At 42.3% G+C, this 15487-nt stretch overlaps 1 protein-coding gene across 7 annotated transcripts in view; it reads left to right on the forward strand.

The window, feature by feature from the left end:
* The first annotated feature begins 412 nt into the window (after positions 1-412).
* The window catches only part of SLC38A9 (solute carrier family 38 member 9), a 54085-nt gene continuing 39010 nt past the window's right edge, over positions 413-15487 (forward strand). The window contains exons 1-4 of one of the 7 annotated variants that reach the window (XM_055791005.1): positions 413-463; positions 567-699; positions 5406-5456; positions 9812-9962. In XM_055791005.1, coding sequence (XP_055646980.1) covers positions 9859-9962 — 104 coding nt within the window. In that variant the 5' untranslated portion in view covers positions 413-463; positions 567-699; positions 5406-5456; positions 9812-9858. Of the gene's footprint in view, positions 700-1467; positions 1886-2800; positions 2826-5405; positions 5457-9811; positions 9963-11608; positions 11751-15487 lie in introns of those variants that run through there. The other 6 variants (XM_055791004.1, XM_055791008.1, XM_027793301.2 and 3 more) reach the window with 6 other exon arrangements.

Here is a 15487-nt window from a genome sequence, read left to right on the forward strand (position 1 = left end):
ATATCTTCCCATGTCCAAAAAGCAACTGCATAGTCTTGGAGTCCAAGGGTGGCTCAGAGGCAACAGATGATAGTGAATTTTCGGGCCTGCACAGAGTTTTGGTCCAGCTGAGCTTGTGCGCAGCTGAATTTCAGGGTGATGGGTGTTGTTGGTCTCTGCTGCCTCATTTCCACTCCCAGTCTGAAGTTCACTTACACAGCAGTTTTATTGCTGGAACAGCTCCACCACTAGCCACACAATCTGATTTGGGCTGCACTTGAACAGAAAGTACAGACTGGGATTTATGTCTAGCTTGTTTTTTCACATGGGGAAGTGATCTCTTCTGCCTTCCTTTGGTGCAATTCAGCAGTTTTCCTCAGGCATGAGCTATAAATACCCCTAGAATTTGACTTTAACCAGTGTTTCAGCTACGAAAAGGACATGTTCCCAAGATCATTTAACTAGGACCAAAAAAACCCAAAGCGTAGGGTTAAAATTGGTGACTTTTTAAGATGCATTGACTGGCTGATTGACTAGCCTGCCTATGGATCCTTTGCTCAGCAAGTGTTCTGTACCTCCCTGAGCAGGTCAGGAGACCCACAGTACATCATCCCCCACGGAGGCAGCCACCCAGTCTGGGAAGGCCAGCATCGTTAGTTGTAGCAGGGATTATGCCCACACTTGTCAGCATGCCGGCTGCTAAAGCCCGGAAGCAGATGGGTGAGCTGTTGGGTTTTGCTGGTTTTGGTTTGGGTTTTTTTAGGGGGGTGGGTGGGTGTTGGTTGTTTCCTTGTTTTTGGGGTGTGTGTTGTTTGTTTGTTTTTTTAATAGAGGCACCTCGTCAACCATCACTGGCAAATGCAAGTCTTTCCTTCGCGGGCTCCTCGGTGCGTGCTTGCCCGTACCGTAACGACCCGGGAACTCGCGCAGGCACCGCGCACGCCTTGCTGCCGCCCCCGCAGAGCGATGCGCTCCGCTGCCCCGCCGGAGGTGCCGTTTGCCAAGAAGCAAGCGGGAAGCGCGTGCTCCCCCGCCAGCAACCGCAGCACCGCCGGCCCGAACCGCACCGGCAGCCTCCGCACAGCCGCCGCTACCGCGCCGGCTCGCCCCCCGCCGGTACCCCTCCCCCCCAGCGCCCCGCCGGCCCCGCCCCGCAGCTCCCGCCCGGCCCCGCCGGCCCCGCCCCGCCGCGGCTGCCTGGGACGCGTAGTCCGACGCGCGGCGGCGCCCGGGCGACTCCCTCAGCGGGGCCGTGCTCGGGGACTACGCGTCCCGCCACGCCACCGCGGGGCCCGCCCAGCACCCGCCCCCGGCCCGCGCTGCTTCCTGTCGCTGCCGCGGGACCGCGGGGCTGCCGGAGCAGAGCGAGGCGGTGCTGCCGCCGCAGGTAGAGTCCGTGCGGCGCCAGCTGGCAGAGCTCTGGGGCCGGTCGGGGCGGGAGGGGCCCTCGGGGCGGGAGGGGCCCTCGGGGCGGGAGGGGCCCTCGGGGCGGGAGGGCTCGGCGGGCGCGGCGCGGTGCGGTGGCTGCCGCTGCCTGCCCCGCGCTGCCCGGAGCGCCGCTCGCGGCCCGGCTCGCTCGGCCCCCTGAGGGGGACGGCGGGACGGCCGGGCCGAGCCGGGGCCTGCGCCGCGCCGCGCTGTGGGGCTGCGGGGCGCCCTGCCTGCCGCCGGCGCGCCGGGCCTGAGGGAGGGCGCCGGGCAGGGCCGCATGGGCAGCCCGGCGGGACCGTGCCGGGCGCGGGTGTGGTGTGTTAACGCCGAACACGAAGGAAACGCCAGAGCGTTGTCTGATGCGTAGAAACGGTATTAAACCTTTCTCGGGCGATCCATGAATCTGGGAGAAGCTTACATCGGCTTTAACAGGCCTGGGGGCCCTGTGACATAAAACCAAAATGATGTTAAAAATGTAAGTTAATCCCCAAGGTCATAATTTCATGTTCTTAGAAGTATTTTTTTACAGGCTCCACAAAAAAACCCACCCTGTATACAAATAATAGATGCTTTTATCTGTTAAAGACAAATAAAACTAATACTTAATTTCTTCTTAATTTTTCTTAGGTTTGCCATCAGGTAGTAATCACATACCCATTGGGTCAGTCTGAGCTACGCAGAAGCCCAGTGGTGTTTCAGCTTATTGTAGTCAAGAGTTTTTCTCCCCAAAGGTTACTAGCTTACATTGCTTATACAATGTTAATTGTCTTCGACCAACAGGTTGTAGGAGAGCATGAACAAGCTAACTGGCAGCAAGCTGTCCCACTCCTGAGGAGCTCTGAATGTATGCTCCTGCTCTTAGGGCCAGTATAGTGTTTTTCAGTCCCTTCTGATGGGTAATTCACTGTCCCAAAAAAGGAACTGAAGAACTCTGCTGCCCTGCTTTGAAGTTCATGTCTTTCGGTGTAGGCTGTGCTTATTTTTCACAATTTATACAAGCACTGCCTGCAGTTTACTTGAGATTTATGCCTTGAGCTTTATTCATCCATTCACCTGCTCAAAATTTAAAAGAAGATTGGGTCACACCAAGTATGCCTTTAAAAAAAAATCCTTATTTGAACTACATACTTTCATTAGTGGATCCTTGTGTTTAAACCATGAGTATGAAGTGGGGCTTTAGGACTCGTGACTTTAAAGAAGAAATGAAACAAAATGTGTGTGTAGTTGAAATTGTCACAATTTTGTGTTATCTAATTGACTGGGAGCTATCCTTTTTAAGAAGCACTAGGAATGTCGAAATAAAGAAAACTTCTGCTGCACGCAAGCACAAGAACAGTTTTTGGTGGCAGAATTCCTACCAAAATAATTTAAGGCCACAGTCGTCACTAACCATATTGAAAAGTAACAAGTTACAGGTAATTAGATTTTGTGATCATTAATTTTAAGGTGTATGACTTCCAAATTAAAGAGTTCTGGCTTTGTCCGTGATGGCTGGTCCACGGGGTCTCCTATACCGGACAGTTTTTACAGAACCACTGCTAACATCTGTGTAGCACATTTAGCTTTAGTAACATGGAGCATAAATAGCTCTCACAGCTCCAGCTGCTGTTTTTTCTGCCACCTTGTCCAACTGCACTGGTAGCTATGATGGCATGGTGGAGGCTGTGGTAGTGCCCTTCTCTGCCTTCCTCCTCCTGCCCTCTATGGAAGGTTCTCTGATAAATAGCAGTCCTGCAAACCAGCTAAGCACAGATTGTGCTCATGAGGTGACTAGGATGACTGACTGACTTAATACAGTTTTGTTCCTGCTGTCAGGTGAACTGGTTTGGTAACCCTCTTGCATAGTCTGAGCTGTAGCAGTGAATGATCTGTCAAGATGGGTGTCTCATCTTAAAGCACAGGCACACACACCTATAGCCAAGCCATAAACTACAACTGTGAGACTGACAGAATGAGCAAGCTGTAATACGGTTTTATCATCCAGTGCAAAGACCATTACAGCACAGCCACCAGGCTAGAATGAAGTGTCTAAATCTGCTGGGTTCTTGTGTTTACTCCTTGAAGCTATTCAGACTTTGTAACTAGGGGAGAGAGACAGAGAACCTGAAGGCAGTGAAAGCAAAAAGTCACGGGGGCAAGCCAGTGAGGATTAATGAAGGTCTAACTCTGTTTAGATTACCATCTGAAAGTGATGTGGAGTGGGACTGGGATTGTACCGTGCATATCCCTGGGTGTTGCTTCACAATTTATGACCAGCAGCAGAAAAGCTGCATTATTAAATACTCATCCACTTACTCCCTTTGGCTGCCCTTCAGAGATAGTGCTTCAAATGTTTGCAGGAGAATTGTAAATAAGACAAGAAGGCATACTAAGCTTCACAACAGTGAAATTATCTCCTGAAAAGATCATCCTTTTTGGATGACAGAATTCAAAGTCTATGCAGACTTTTGACCGTTGAAGGATACCCTGCCGTTAATGGTGTCTGAATACCAGTGATTAGATATTAACGATAGTTAGGACTGTGTTGATAGCTTATGATTGGAAAAAAGTAATTGCTGCTTTAAGTCTTTAACCAGAAGTGAATCCCAAACTTGTTTTAGCCTGCTGACAGTTTGGACAGATTGGTATATATCTGCAAGAGTATTTCAAATTTTCCTTCTAGATATAGCCATTCCTTTCTAAGTGAATAGAGGACAGCTGGGCATGGTTTCAGGCACTGTACAGCAGTTCTTAGAAGAAGCTAGTGTCAACGTTGCTCCAAATTTGTGAGGGTTTTGGTACTACAAAGCTATGTCAAGAATGTATTTCTTTTATAATACTTGTTGTGGAAGATCTACATTTTATCTTAACCGTGCTAGATACAGCCATGAAAGTTTAGGGAGGCATTTTCAACAGCACTTAACTCTGGGGGGAGTAGCAAAGCCAGAGTATTTCCTTCTGGAGTCAAATGTTGGAGGGCTAAGTAGCAGATATCTGCTACATGATAGGGTAGGAGTTTCACAAGCAGAACTAAACACTTTCCTCGTGAAAACTGAGCTGGAAAGTAAAAGAAATACGGGTGCAGAGAAAACATTCTCATAGCCTGTTCCCTCCAGCATCAATACAGCATGCTGCAGGGGAAAACATACCATTTCTTCCTTTGTTTCTATCATCAATAAGATTTTGGTTGTGGGAGACTGCAGTTAGCACTCTGTCTGATCCTTCATCTCTGCTGTCACTAGAAGTGAAGAGAGGAGACACATGGTGCCTGTGGCAGAGGACGGAAAGCAGGTCTGTGCAGGTGAAAAAAGGGAACTTGCAGAAGAGTAGAATGGTGAAAAGCAAATGGCAAGAGGACCAGGAGAGAAAGATTTTTAGAGAAGAATATAGGGTGCAGTATGTTGAGAGAATCCCCATTTCTCATTTGTTAGGAAATATGTTACAAAGCAAAGCCAGGATCTGTGCAAGGGTAATTAAACATACAAACCTGTGTTTAAAAGGGCAGAATTTGCAAAGCTGAAGTATTCAAAGGTTGGAGCATTAAACTTAGCTAAGTTTCATGAAAATTAAAATTGCCTAGGCAATCTTAGTCATCTTGGTACGTATGATATAGATTGGGAACATTTCTATATTGGATCATTATTTTTCTCAAGCTGAACAGTTCTCAGAATAGAGGACTTGTTGTTAGAGAACAAAGTGATAGTATTCAGTTCACTTTTGCCTGAGACCTGATCTGCCTTATTTGCTGCTCAACAAGCCGTAACTGTTCCTCTTGGATGTTTTTTGCAGGGAGTAATATAAATCACAGCTAAGTTTTATGTGAAAGTTAGTTTCTCCTCACAGCATGTCTATGAGATAAGGCAAGTGTTGGCTTTATCCTTATTCTAAGGATAGGGAATAAAGCGCAGGGAAAAATACACTAATTTTGAATGCTGAGTTTGAAAGTTGCTTGGTTGTGTTCAAAATATTCAACATCATTCAGTGGCGTCTAACACAAGTGCTCTTCTGTTTTGCAGCATTACACAAGGTTCTAAGCAGAAGGGAAAAAAGAGGGAACATACTGTCAGGTAGGTTGTCCCTCAGACTGTGCTTTTAGTTACACTTCTAGCAATATTGCCTTCTACCACAAACCATACCAATGTCTCTTCAACTGGACAGTGAAACTGCTGGTTCTGTAGCACTACAAGCCAGACAAACCCCAAACAAGACCCTAAACAATTCTCTTCCTGTTCAGATATTATATTTTTAGCCAGATCTATTCTTCAGTCCTGTTCATTCCACCAAGAGAAGAAAGAAAACAAATAGCTGTGCCATCACAAATAGGAGATAAGACTGTAAGAATGAGCAGTTGGGAACAGCAGTGCTTTTTTTTAATTCATAGCATTGCTGAAGACAAAGTACCATGAATTTGTATCACCAACTCTAGGTACGCTATAGCTAGCAGTAAACTCTTTCCAATTTGCAGGAAAGTCCAGTTTGACAACAAATGAGTTAGGTTTCCTTAGAACAGCTGCCTTTTTTTCCAAGAAGCCGTATGTTAATTCCCAGAGATCTGTACTAATTCTCCAAATGCAACGGTGGCCTCATGGGAACTGTGTCGTAAAATACACAAACAGAATTATGTTGGTCCAGCAACTTTGATTATTGACATGAATTCTTTGTGTTTTACATCCTAGTCCTGATTGTAGGCTTTTAAGACCAAAGAGAGAATACTGCATGTCATATCACAGGTTTTTAAAAGAAACTTTAATTTTATGAGGTGAACGTTGATCAGATACCCAGTATAAAAAAATTGTCGTACAACTAGGACACTAGGCAAGTAAGCAGTTGAGAAGAGGTTATTGTAATGGAAACTGTTGGGCAATAAGTTCAGGTAGCACGACTGGCTCCATCCTATGTATTAAAAATGTTAATATTGAGAGTGAAGTCCAGCCAGATGGGGTAGAAATTAGATAAGAGAGAGGTTAATCAGGCTCATTCTTCCTCATTTTGCTCTTCTGCTTACAGTTGTCTTTAAGCTGTACTGGCTCCAGGTGCAGTCTTTATGTATGTGATAGCTGCATCTATTTGTAAAGTAATCAAATTGCTCCTCATAAGCTTCACCTATGTGTTCTCGACAATAAGCACTTAAAAAATAAACTGTCTGCACCAATCCCACTTCTAAGTAGACCCTAGAGAAGTCAGTAAGCAACAACTCCGTAAGCCCCAAATCATGCCATCAAGCTAATCAGTGTATGCTGTGTTTTGGAAGGATTATTTTCTTTATGCAATGCTATAAAATCTTCTGAGTTCTTTATTTGTAGCCATAGTGCAGAGGAAATCAAGCTGGTGATCAATGTTGTCTGCATTCATCAGATTGAACTGTAAAACACAAATAATGTTATTTAAAACAGGGTTTTAAGGAAGGGATGTGTTTAAAGCAGTATCTTAAAATAGCATTAGTGTCTGCTTAATCTGCACCATAAACCAGGGCCTGTGGAACAAAGGGATATATATACAGTCTTCTGGAAATTGTGGCTGAAACCACTTTGGAGTATTTGTGATTTCAATTTATTTCAAATGTCATTTTTTAGCCATTAGGAATGTAAATTTTCATCTGCATTTTCATGGCTAAATTCAAAGTGTGATTTAAATGCTGATAAAGTTGCATAATGCAGAATGTGAGGAATTTGTTTTTGAGACCTAGGTGTATCCTGTTCAGAAAAAGCATGCAGGATGTTAAGGTGAAAAAGAGGAAGAAATGGAATAAAAGAAGATAATACCACATTACCAGTCTTCTACCTGAGACCACTGGTGAGGTTTTAGAAAGAAAGAGGCTGTAGAAAATCTATGAAGGCTGCTGTCTTCAGGTGTGGTTGGAGGGATGCAAAAAGTTCTTCATAATGGGAATGGCAGGGGAGTAGGTTGATAGCTGCAGCAGTGTGTGAAATCTTAGGGGCCCATGGTTTTGTTGCAGAAGTTGATGTGCACTGTGGTAAATTTAATGGTGGGGCGGTGTGGGGAGTCAATAGGTGGGAAGGAGGTGACCTAGAGCTATAGAACAATAAGGGAAATCAATAGGAAAAAAATGAATGAGAGGGGAGCTGTGAACAGGGTTTCAAAAGGAACAGAGTGCCACATGGAATGAAATCAGAATATTGCTGTGAACTAAGAAATCTCTTTATAAGCAGTGCTTAGTAAAGGCAGGTTTGGAAAGCAATTTTGACAGTGTGTAGGAGAGAGAATATAGAGGGGAAATGAGCAGGAATTCATAAGCTGAGCATCACAGAAGAGCTAAGAAGGATGAGAGAATGTAAGATGTTCAGTTGAGGCCAAAGAACCAGCAGCAATGATGTGTAGGAGAAGGACTTTAAGATAAAAAATCTGAACTGATGGTTTATAGAAGGGCTGGAGTGGGAGAAGAGGGTTGTTAGGCAGAAGCTCCATCTTGGAGAGGTTCTGGAAGGAGGAAAAAAAGCTTTAGAGAGAAAAAAAGCAAAAATTAAGTGCAAGAGAAAGAGGATGCTAGGGAGTACATATAGGGCTCTTAAGATTGCCTGGATTGTTATCACTGATCACTTAACTTTGTCCTCTCAAAAGAGCTAAAATCAACAAGAGAAAATCATCCCTTTAAACTTAGTAACTTTGTTCAAATATTTTGGTATGGATGCTGAAACTAGGAGGAAACTGGCAGCACTGCCAGATGAAATGGCTTCACCTATGCACTATCCCCTCTTTTGCACAAGCATGCAAGTGTGTGCAGCCAGACAGCAAGCCCCAAGCTCAACACTGATTTGAATTTAAAGCAAGTGAAAGAATGTTTAATTTTCATCTGGATCAGTCTTCCAAGTCGAGTTTAGTGTGAGATCACAAATGCCTATGAGCTGTCAAGGGCAGGACTAGTGTTTCCAGTATAATTTGCATGAACTGGTGCCTCTAGTGGTCCCCTCCTCTTGAGATCTGAGAGCCCTTACCTGTGCTCAGCACACTGGGGGCAGGGAGGGAGAGGGGGAGCAGGTGCCTGTCTTCTAAAATGCACTTCCTCAGCAAGTTGAGCCAGTCTTAAATCAGTGCTTCTGCAGTCCTCACTGCAACTTCATTCAGTTTTTTTCCACTCCTCCTCTAGCAATTGTTTGAGCCATAGAAAGTAGGTTGAATGTGGTTGAAAACTTTCTAACTTTCCTTCCTTTTTCATCCCCTCCTTCACATTTTTTGGGTTTTTTTGCAGGAGGCGTTAGCAGGATGAGCTAATGCAAGAGGATTGACAACATGCAGCTAGGAAGGGATAGAATCATGTCAGTGCTTAACTTAACTTGATGTAGTTTCTGGTATTGGGCCTTTACAGTGTATTTCCATGAGGATGCAGAAGGATAATAAATACCTTGATCTTTCTATTTTATCTTCTTCCATCACCACCCCAGGTTTCAAAAATCCAGTGCCATCTTTACTTACCTTGTGCCAGCTCTGGTTCTCATCTATCTTTCTGTCAACCTGTCTAACATTCTAAAACTGTCCCACTGAAAAAGCAGATACTTCTACCATATTTGTTTGGAGGAGTCCTGGAGGAGGAATTTTCAGGAGGTAGCAGGGATGACAGCTGTTAAAGCTATTATGTTTGTTCAGCTGCACATGAGACCACAGGAAGTGCCATGTGAGGACTGTAATTCAGTATAAGTAGAATTCCATTAGCTTAAAAGCTATCTGCTTCCTATTGTTTGGCCAGGAGTGCTCTGAATGCATATAATATGTTATCAATGCATTATTAAAACATTTATTGCCTTTAATTCAAAGAGCCTAGACTGCAATAATGTGATCTTTATTCTGGGAAGTACACTGGAAAATGGCATATGTGTCTGCTGCAAAGTTTGAAGTAATTTAGTGAAACAATAGTCTCTAATAACTGATACATTGTTCTGAGCTGTACTGATACAAATTGGAAATACAGCTCCTTTAAAAATCACGCTGGTCTTACGATGGAGCCATAAGAAAAGGAGTCCCATGCTTTGAAGGCAGGAAGATAAAACCTGCGTATGAATATATTTGATGTTAACTTGCATGCAGTGGACTTGAATCTTAGCTGTGGTAGGTCAAAGAAGATTCAGATTCCCAGCCTCATTTTTTGCAAACCTGTTTGAGTCCCAATATAAGCAACGGCATCCGTCATATTCCTTTATATTGCCTCTTGTGCTGCTAAAAGAGATTCAGAGTGTAATTGTACGTTGACCACTTTACATAAATGTATAATGTGTTATAAAAAATACCATCCCCCACTGTACTTGCCTGGTGACGTTTGCATTGTGGAGTGAGAATTCTTAAGTGCCAAGCTGGGGGGATTTTCTGGTGCAATTCTCCCCAGGAGCTTCTGAAGCTATGGGACTCTGCCAATGTTAAGTAGCAGGGACACAGTTCTGCTTAACTGTAGTTGACTTTTATTTTTTTTTAGGGCAGAATAACTGACAGGACCTAGAAGAAGGTGGCATATTCACAAATATGGAAGAGGATACCAAACCTCTCTTGGTTCCTGTGGGAGGTGACGAAAGTAATTATGGAATCATGAATATACAGTTTAATCCAGAAGACTTCAAGTGCAAAAGGTATAAGGAATGCTGAACTTACAGAATGATTGTATAGCAATGAGTTGTTTAATCTTTGCTTTTAGCAATAGAATCCTACAAAGACAGAAGACTAACATTTAGAAATCAGGATCTCAGTACAAACCATTCCTGCTTTTCTCTATATGGTATTATTTCCAAGCACCAGATGAACAGATGTTCATATTGTGTTTTGTTTATAAGACTTTTCTGTTGACATGATTTCAGAGAGAGTGCTTCAGTAAGAACTTGGCATCTGGCTTTTAAAGTGCTCCTCAAACACTGAGTATCATGTGTGTATACTGAAGCATGATGGATTTTATTTAGCACAACAAATGGAAATGTTGAGGCTATGCAAGAAACCTGGCCAGATGGTGTAGATAAATGGATGTCAGTATGTGTAAATAAATGGCTCTGTATGCATTCTGCAGGTGATGCTGGAAAAATAGATTATTTGCTGGTACTGAAGGAACTGAATGACCTTTACCAAAAAATGTACTTTTTTAGTTTCAGCAAATATGAAAAATTCGGCCTTTTTGCCATGTCTGCAAAAATTATATATACATATATATATATGTTTATTTTACATGTTTTCCTAGAGTTCAACAGCATTGTTCCCCAAAGGAGGATCTGAGTGGGAGACTTTCTCTGCTGTTACAGTTAAGATTTCTGTGAGTTGGTCCTGGAACCAAAAATTATATTGGAGTGGGAACTGCCCTTCTGATACTAGCTGGAGGCACCAGCTCTGCTTTTTTAGACGGAGGAATAACTGTGTAATACCTCTTGGACCCTGTTTATGGCTTCCCCCCCGCCCCCGGCCTTTGCACCCAGCATTGTATTTCAGTAGAGCAGTTTTTCTGAAGGAGCTGAAGATGGCACTGTTGTATACAAAATCGTCTTGCTGGGGCCCACTTCAGCAAAAAAAAAAAAAAAAAAAGTTCTTGGTTATAGTGTTTTGCTGCTGTCTCAGCCTGCAGCTTTGGAATGCCGTGATGAGCCTACTTACACGTTAGCCAGGGGCTAAACAATCTCTCTTTTCTCTACAAGCAAAGGAAGGAGGGTAAGGGTCTGAGTGAGCCTAGGGGAACAGAGCACAGGTGTAGTAGCATGCAGAACTGTGGATGTGAAGACTAGGAAGTAGTAGAGTACTTTCAAGTGGGGAAAAGAAATGTGCAAAATTAATTCTGGCTTCATCTTCTTTTTGAGGAGTGTCTGAGCCCCTCGTTGCCCTCGTAGCATAAGAAGAGTGCTAATTTATATGGCTTTTGGGAGCTCCTTGTGTTGGAGGAAGTATGTGTTCTGTCTGAGTAGCAGTGGGTTTCAGGTAGTGTGGTGATGCAGTAGCAACAAGAGAAGTTTACGCCTCTCTGATACATCAAAATGCCAAGATCTGCTTTTCAAAAGTGAGGTTAGGTATTGTTTCCTCATTGTGTGTTTTTTTTTCTTGTGATTTCTTAAGTTTGGATGCTTAGCTTCATAAAAGGTCATAGTATGTGGCATTGGTTCCCTCCCCAAAAGCAGAAGTGTGTACTTGGTTGTCTGCCTGCATCCACAACCTCCAGTTCTGCACATCTGTCCAGTTTGTCCTTACTGCTCTTCCCTTGAGTTCATTCTCTCATTTTCTGCAGCCTAGTCTTTTGCCTTCCAAGCATGCAGAGGCAGAAGGATTAAAGGCAGGAGCCCTGGATATCAGGAAGGCCTGGAAGTCATAGTGGTGCCAAACAAGGTCGAACTCCATCTTCAGAAGAAGAAACAAGGAAGAACAGGCCATCAGGGTCTATGTCAGTTGTGGTGAGAGCAGTGGGTGGTTTGAAGGGCTTCTTCATTAGAGCTTTAGGGAGTAGCAGCTCCAGGGAGACGGGTTTATCATGCATAAAGGTATCAAACAGTATGTGATTTGCTCTGTTTAGCTTGCTCCTCTTTTTTTAACTTGCTATTCAGAAACCCGATCAGATGTTGGTGGGTGGTCATTTTGCTTTCATTGAGATAGTTCTTGAAGTGTTTTGTGTGTTTTGCTTATAATCACTGTTTGTCTGTCTTGGTGCTGTTCTTTTGTTTGGATTGTTTGAGATTGGACAGCATTTACATAGTTACTTGGTTTTCTTAACAGCTTGGTGGATTTAGGATATTTCAAAGGCATGCTTTTCAGTGTTTACATAAGAACAATAAGTTAATTGTTTTTCCAGAGTTGTAAATTATTTTGTCTAGTGTTCTTTTGCTAATTTAGGGGAAATATAAAACCACTTTTAATCCTTTTAAAAAGGATGTTATTGTTCTTCACAGTGACCCGAATTACTCACACAGTATTAGGTGTGTTTTGCCCATTTTGTAGGTGCCTTTAAAAACTAGAATGTCATTGCTGCAATGGCTTATTGGTGATTATTGTATGCAAGAGAGGGTTTCTTTTTTACTTCTGACTACTCTTTAAATCAATTTATTGTCAACAGATACTGCAGTTTTCTTCAGGAATACTTGAACCTTCAAAGAAAAACAAATGATGTTTTGTGTTGGTTGTTTTGCATATGAAGAAACTTGACAATGCCCCCTTCTAAAGGGAGATCGACCCTTTCTTTATTCTTTTTGGAGTCATGTAGTGTGCTCACAAAATGTAGGAGAGATCAGTAGGTGAGCTTTAACAGTTATAAATTAAACAGTGTCTGTAGATGGCAGTCAGAGAAACCTTTTTCATGCAAAAGTGGTTTGTTCCCTTTTATTTTCAAAGTTCTTTTAACTCACATAAAGATAGACAATGGTCAGAACTAACCTGTGCAAAACTACTATCTCTGCATTCATTGTGCATTTACTGCTCCACACCCATGTGGTCTTCTTATTCAGTTGCCTGCTTTTCAGTTTTCTGTGTTGCTAACATGTTTACTGATTTCTAATATTACTACTCCCTAACTGGGGAGACTTAGAACCTCCTTAATTAAGAACCTTTGGGTTTTTCTTTGTAAGAGAAGAGTGGAATAGCTTTGCCTTTGACACAAAAAAGGGAACAGTGCTTGAAGTATGGTGTGGTAGAGCTTCACTTTGTTGAAATGTGTGTCCTGGGAGCAACGGATGTGATGTAGTAGTGTGCTCTGAAAGGTTATTTTGCTTCTGCATCCAGCATTTTAAGATACTTGAGTGGTCATGCAGTAATTGTAATGACAATAGTGTTATGGTTGTGGGGAAAAAAATTAAGTAAATTGTATTGTGAAGAGAATAAAGATCTTACAGGATAAACTGTAAGTATACTGTTTACAATGCTTAAGTAAATTCAGACAGCTTAGACAGTAAAAAAGCAGAGTCAGTCGTGGAACTCTTCAGAACAGTTTTCATTAAAAGAAACACACTGAAATCTGTAATGTTCCTATGCAGACAGGCAGTTCCTGATTAAGAAATAGCAACCTATGAGTTGTCCTCTTACTGCTTTTTCTCCTTACTTTAATTTCCGTGATAGGGAAGCAATTTTACTCCTTAGTTTCTCCTGTGCCATATACAGCATTCCTATAATAGTTTGATGACTCAGTAAAACAGCCCTAGGAATTTACTAGCTTTATTTCTGTGTAATAATCCTATGGCATCCCTGAAAAGTTGATGTGGGAAGTCAAAGACATCTGTGCAGTAAGCTAAAGTGGCTCCTTGTGGTCATTTTGGAAGAGAGGAATAAAATTACTGAGCACTGTAAAGAAGTTTTTTTTCATTTTTATCTAAATATTAAAGGCTTGTATAATGTAAAGTCACTAATGCCATCATGTAAAGCCAAAAGACACACTGACACAAAAAAATTGTATTATATTGTAACAGCTCGATGCTGAGAGCACTGCTTTTTGATCAGATGTCCAGAACCAGTTGTTCGCTGTTTAAAAGTTTCAGCAAAGAGACTTAGAAAACAATGTTATTTAGTTCAAAGCTTCTTGAAGTAGGTATTTGTCATACTGCCTCATTGCTCTGTAAGGTGTAGTACATTGCTGAAAATATTCAGAGAAAAGATGTAGCACCCTCAGTTGCAAGTTTTTGTGTAGTTTGCCAGACATTTTCCTATTGTGCTGTTCCCTCTAACCCTCCAAATCTAACACTTGAACTTTGCCTAGAACAATATTTGGAAACAACTTTAATCACAAGCATCTCTCTTTGGGTTTTTTTGTATGCAAAAATTGCTGCCACAGTTTGGACAGAAACTCTCTTCTTGCTTTCCTAGATCAGGACTAGAATTCTTAACTGTCCCTTTGTGTGAGAGATAACTAGCTGATGAGTGTCTGCAGGTTTTCTGGGAATGGTTTCTGAAATACATATACAGGGTGTAGTGTATACGAGGTGTGGACCTCCTGCATGAGACCCTGTGTCTTGTCCATGCTCATTATGCTCTGGAAAACAGCTGTGTTTTATTGGTGTGTATGCCCTGTGATAAAAAGAGCATTGTTTTTCAGGCTAGTTATTGAAATACAATCAGTAATTGTGTTTTTTGGTATGGATATAATAATCCATTGGATACTATACTCTATCTCAATGCATGGAAATTGCCTGCACTGTTTTGCATTAATAGTCACACCCTCCAGTCGTGCAACCTCTCTCCTTCCCCCAGAATCACGTTATCCCACATACTTTTCATAATCATTTTGCCACATGAGAGATCAATGTGATTGCCTGTATAAATCAGAAAGTTTTAGAGTTTTCCAAAATACATCCCAGATTATATTCTATCTGCTTTGAAAATCTCAGCCTTTGAGAATTTGAGTCTCTGAGAGCTTCTCAGACTTCTGCCTGAGTATGCCTTACAACTAGTCTTTGATCTGGTTGTGTCTGGGGTCTGGGAAATCACCTTGATCCTGGACAGAATGCTACCCTCTGCTAGTGGAGATCACAGAGGAAGATTGCATCCCAGCATGCCTGCGTAGCTTCTGCATAGCATGCAAATCAGACTGATGTTTTCAAAGAGCTCTCTAACAACCTTTAAACTGATGGGTCGAGAGTGTATTTTAGCAAAGTTGCTTGCTCAGTAAAAGTAGAGGTGCAGTGGTACCTTGAGAAAGAGAAAATTAAGTACTGTTTCAGATCATTTGCATTCTCAACAGGTGCACCAGAAGGGATCAAGAGGGGAACTAGCCCAAGTACTGGCAGCATTAAACATGTGCACTCTTACAGGCAGGAAGCAGCAGCAGTAGATCTATGGAATTTCTTTGGGGCTGTTTATGATTTTTTTTTCCTCACCCATAGATAGATTCTGGATCATACCCTTCTGTTTTGTGCTACACTATAAATTGTTTGTTCAATCCAGACTCTGTTCATAATACTGAAGAAAATGAAATATCTTTCTCTGAAGAATTTCTTTCTTATAGATTGGCTGTTGACGTACAACTCTGCTTTCCCCATAAAATAGGATGTTGTATTTATGTCTTCTGTTATTTTAATTTTAAAATCATCCATGGCTTTAGCTGGAATTGCTTTAAAAAATAATCTGCTTTGTTTCAGTCTGGAAGAATTTTCTTTGAGATCCATTTCAGCAGTTGTTAAACATCATTTGAAGGAAGTCTTTGCCACAGATC

Source organism: Falco peregrinus, chromosome Z, assembly GCF_023634155.1.
Source record: "Falco peregrinus isolate bFalPer1 chromosome Z, bFalPer1.pri, whole genome shotgun sequence".
NCBI lineage: Eukaryota > Metazoa > Chordata > Aves > Falconiformes > Falconidae > Falco > Falco peregrinus.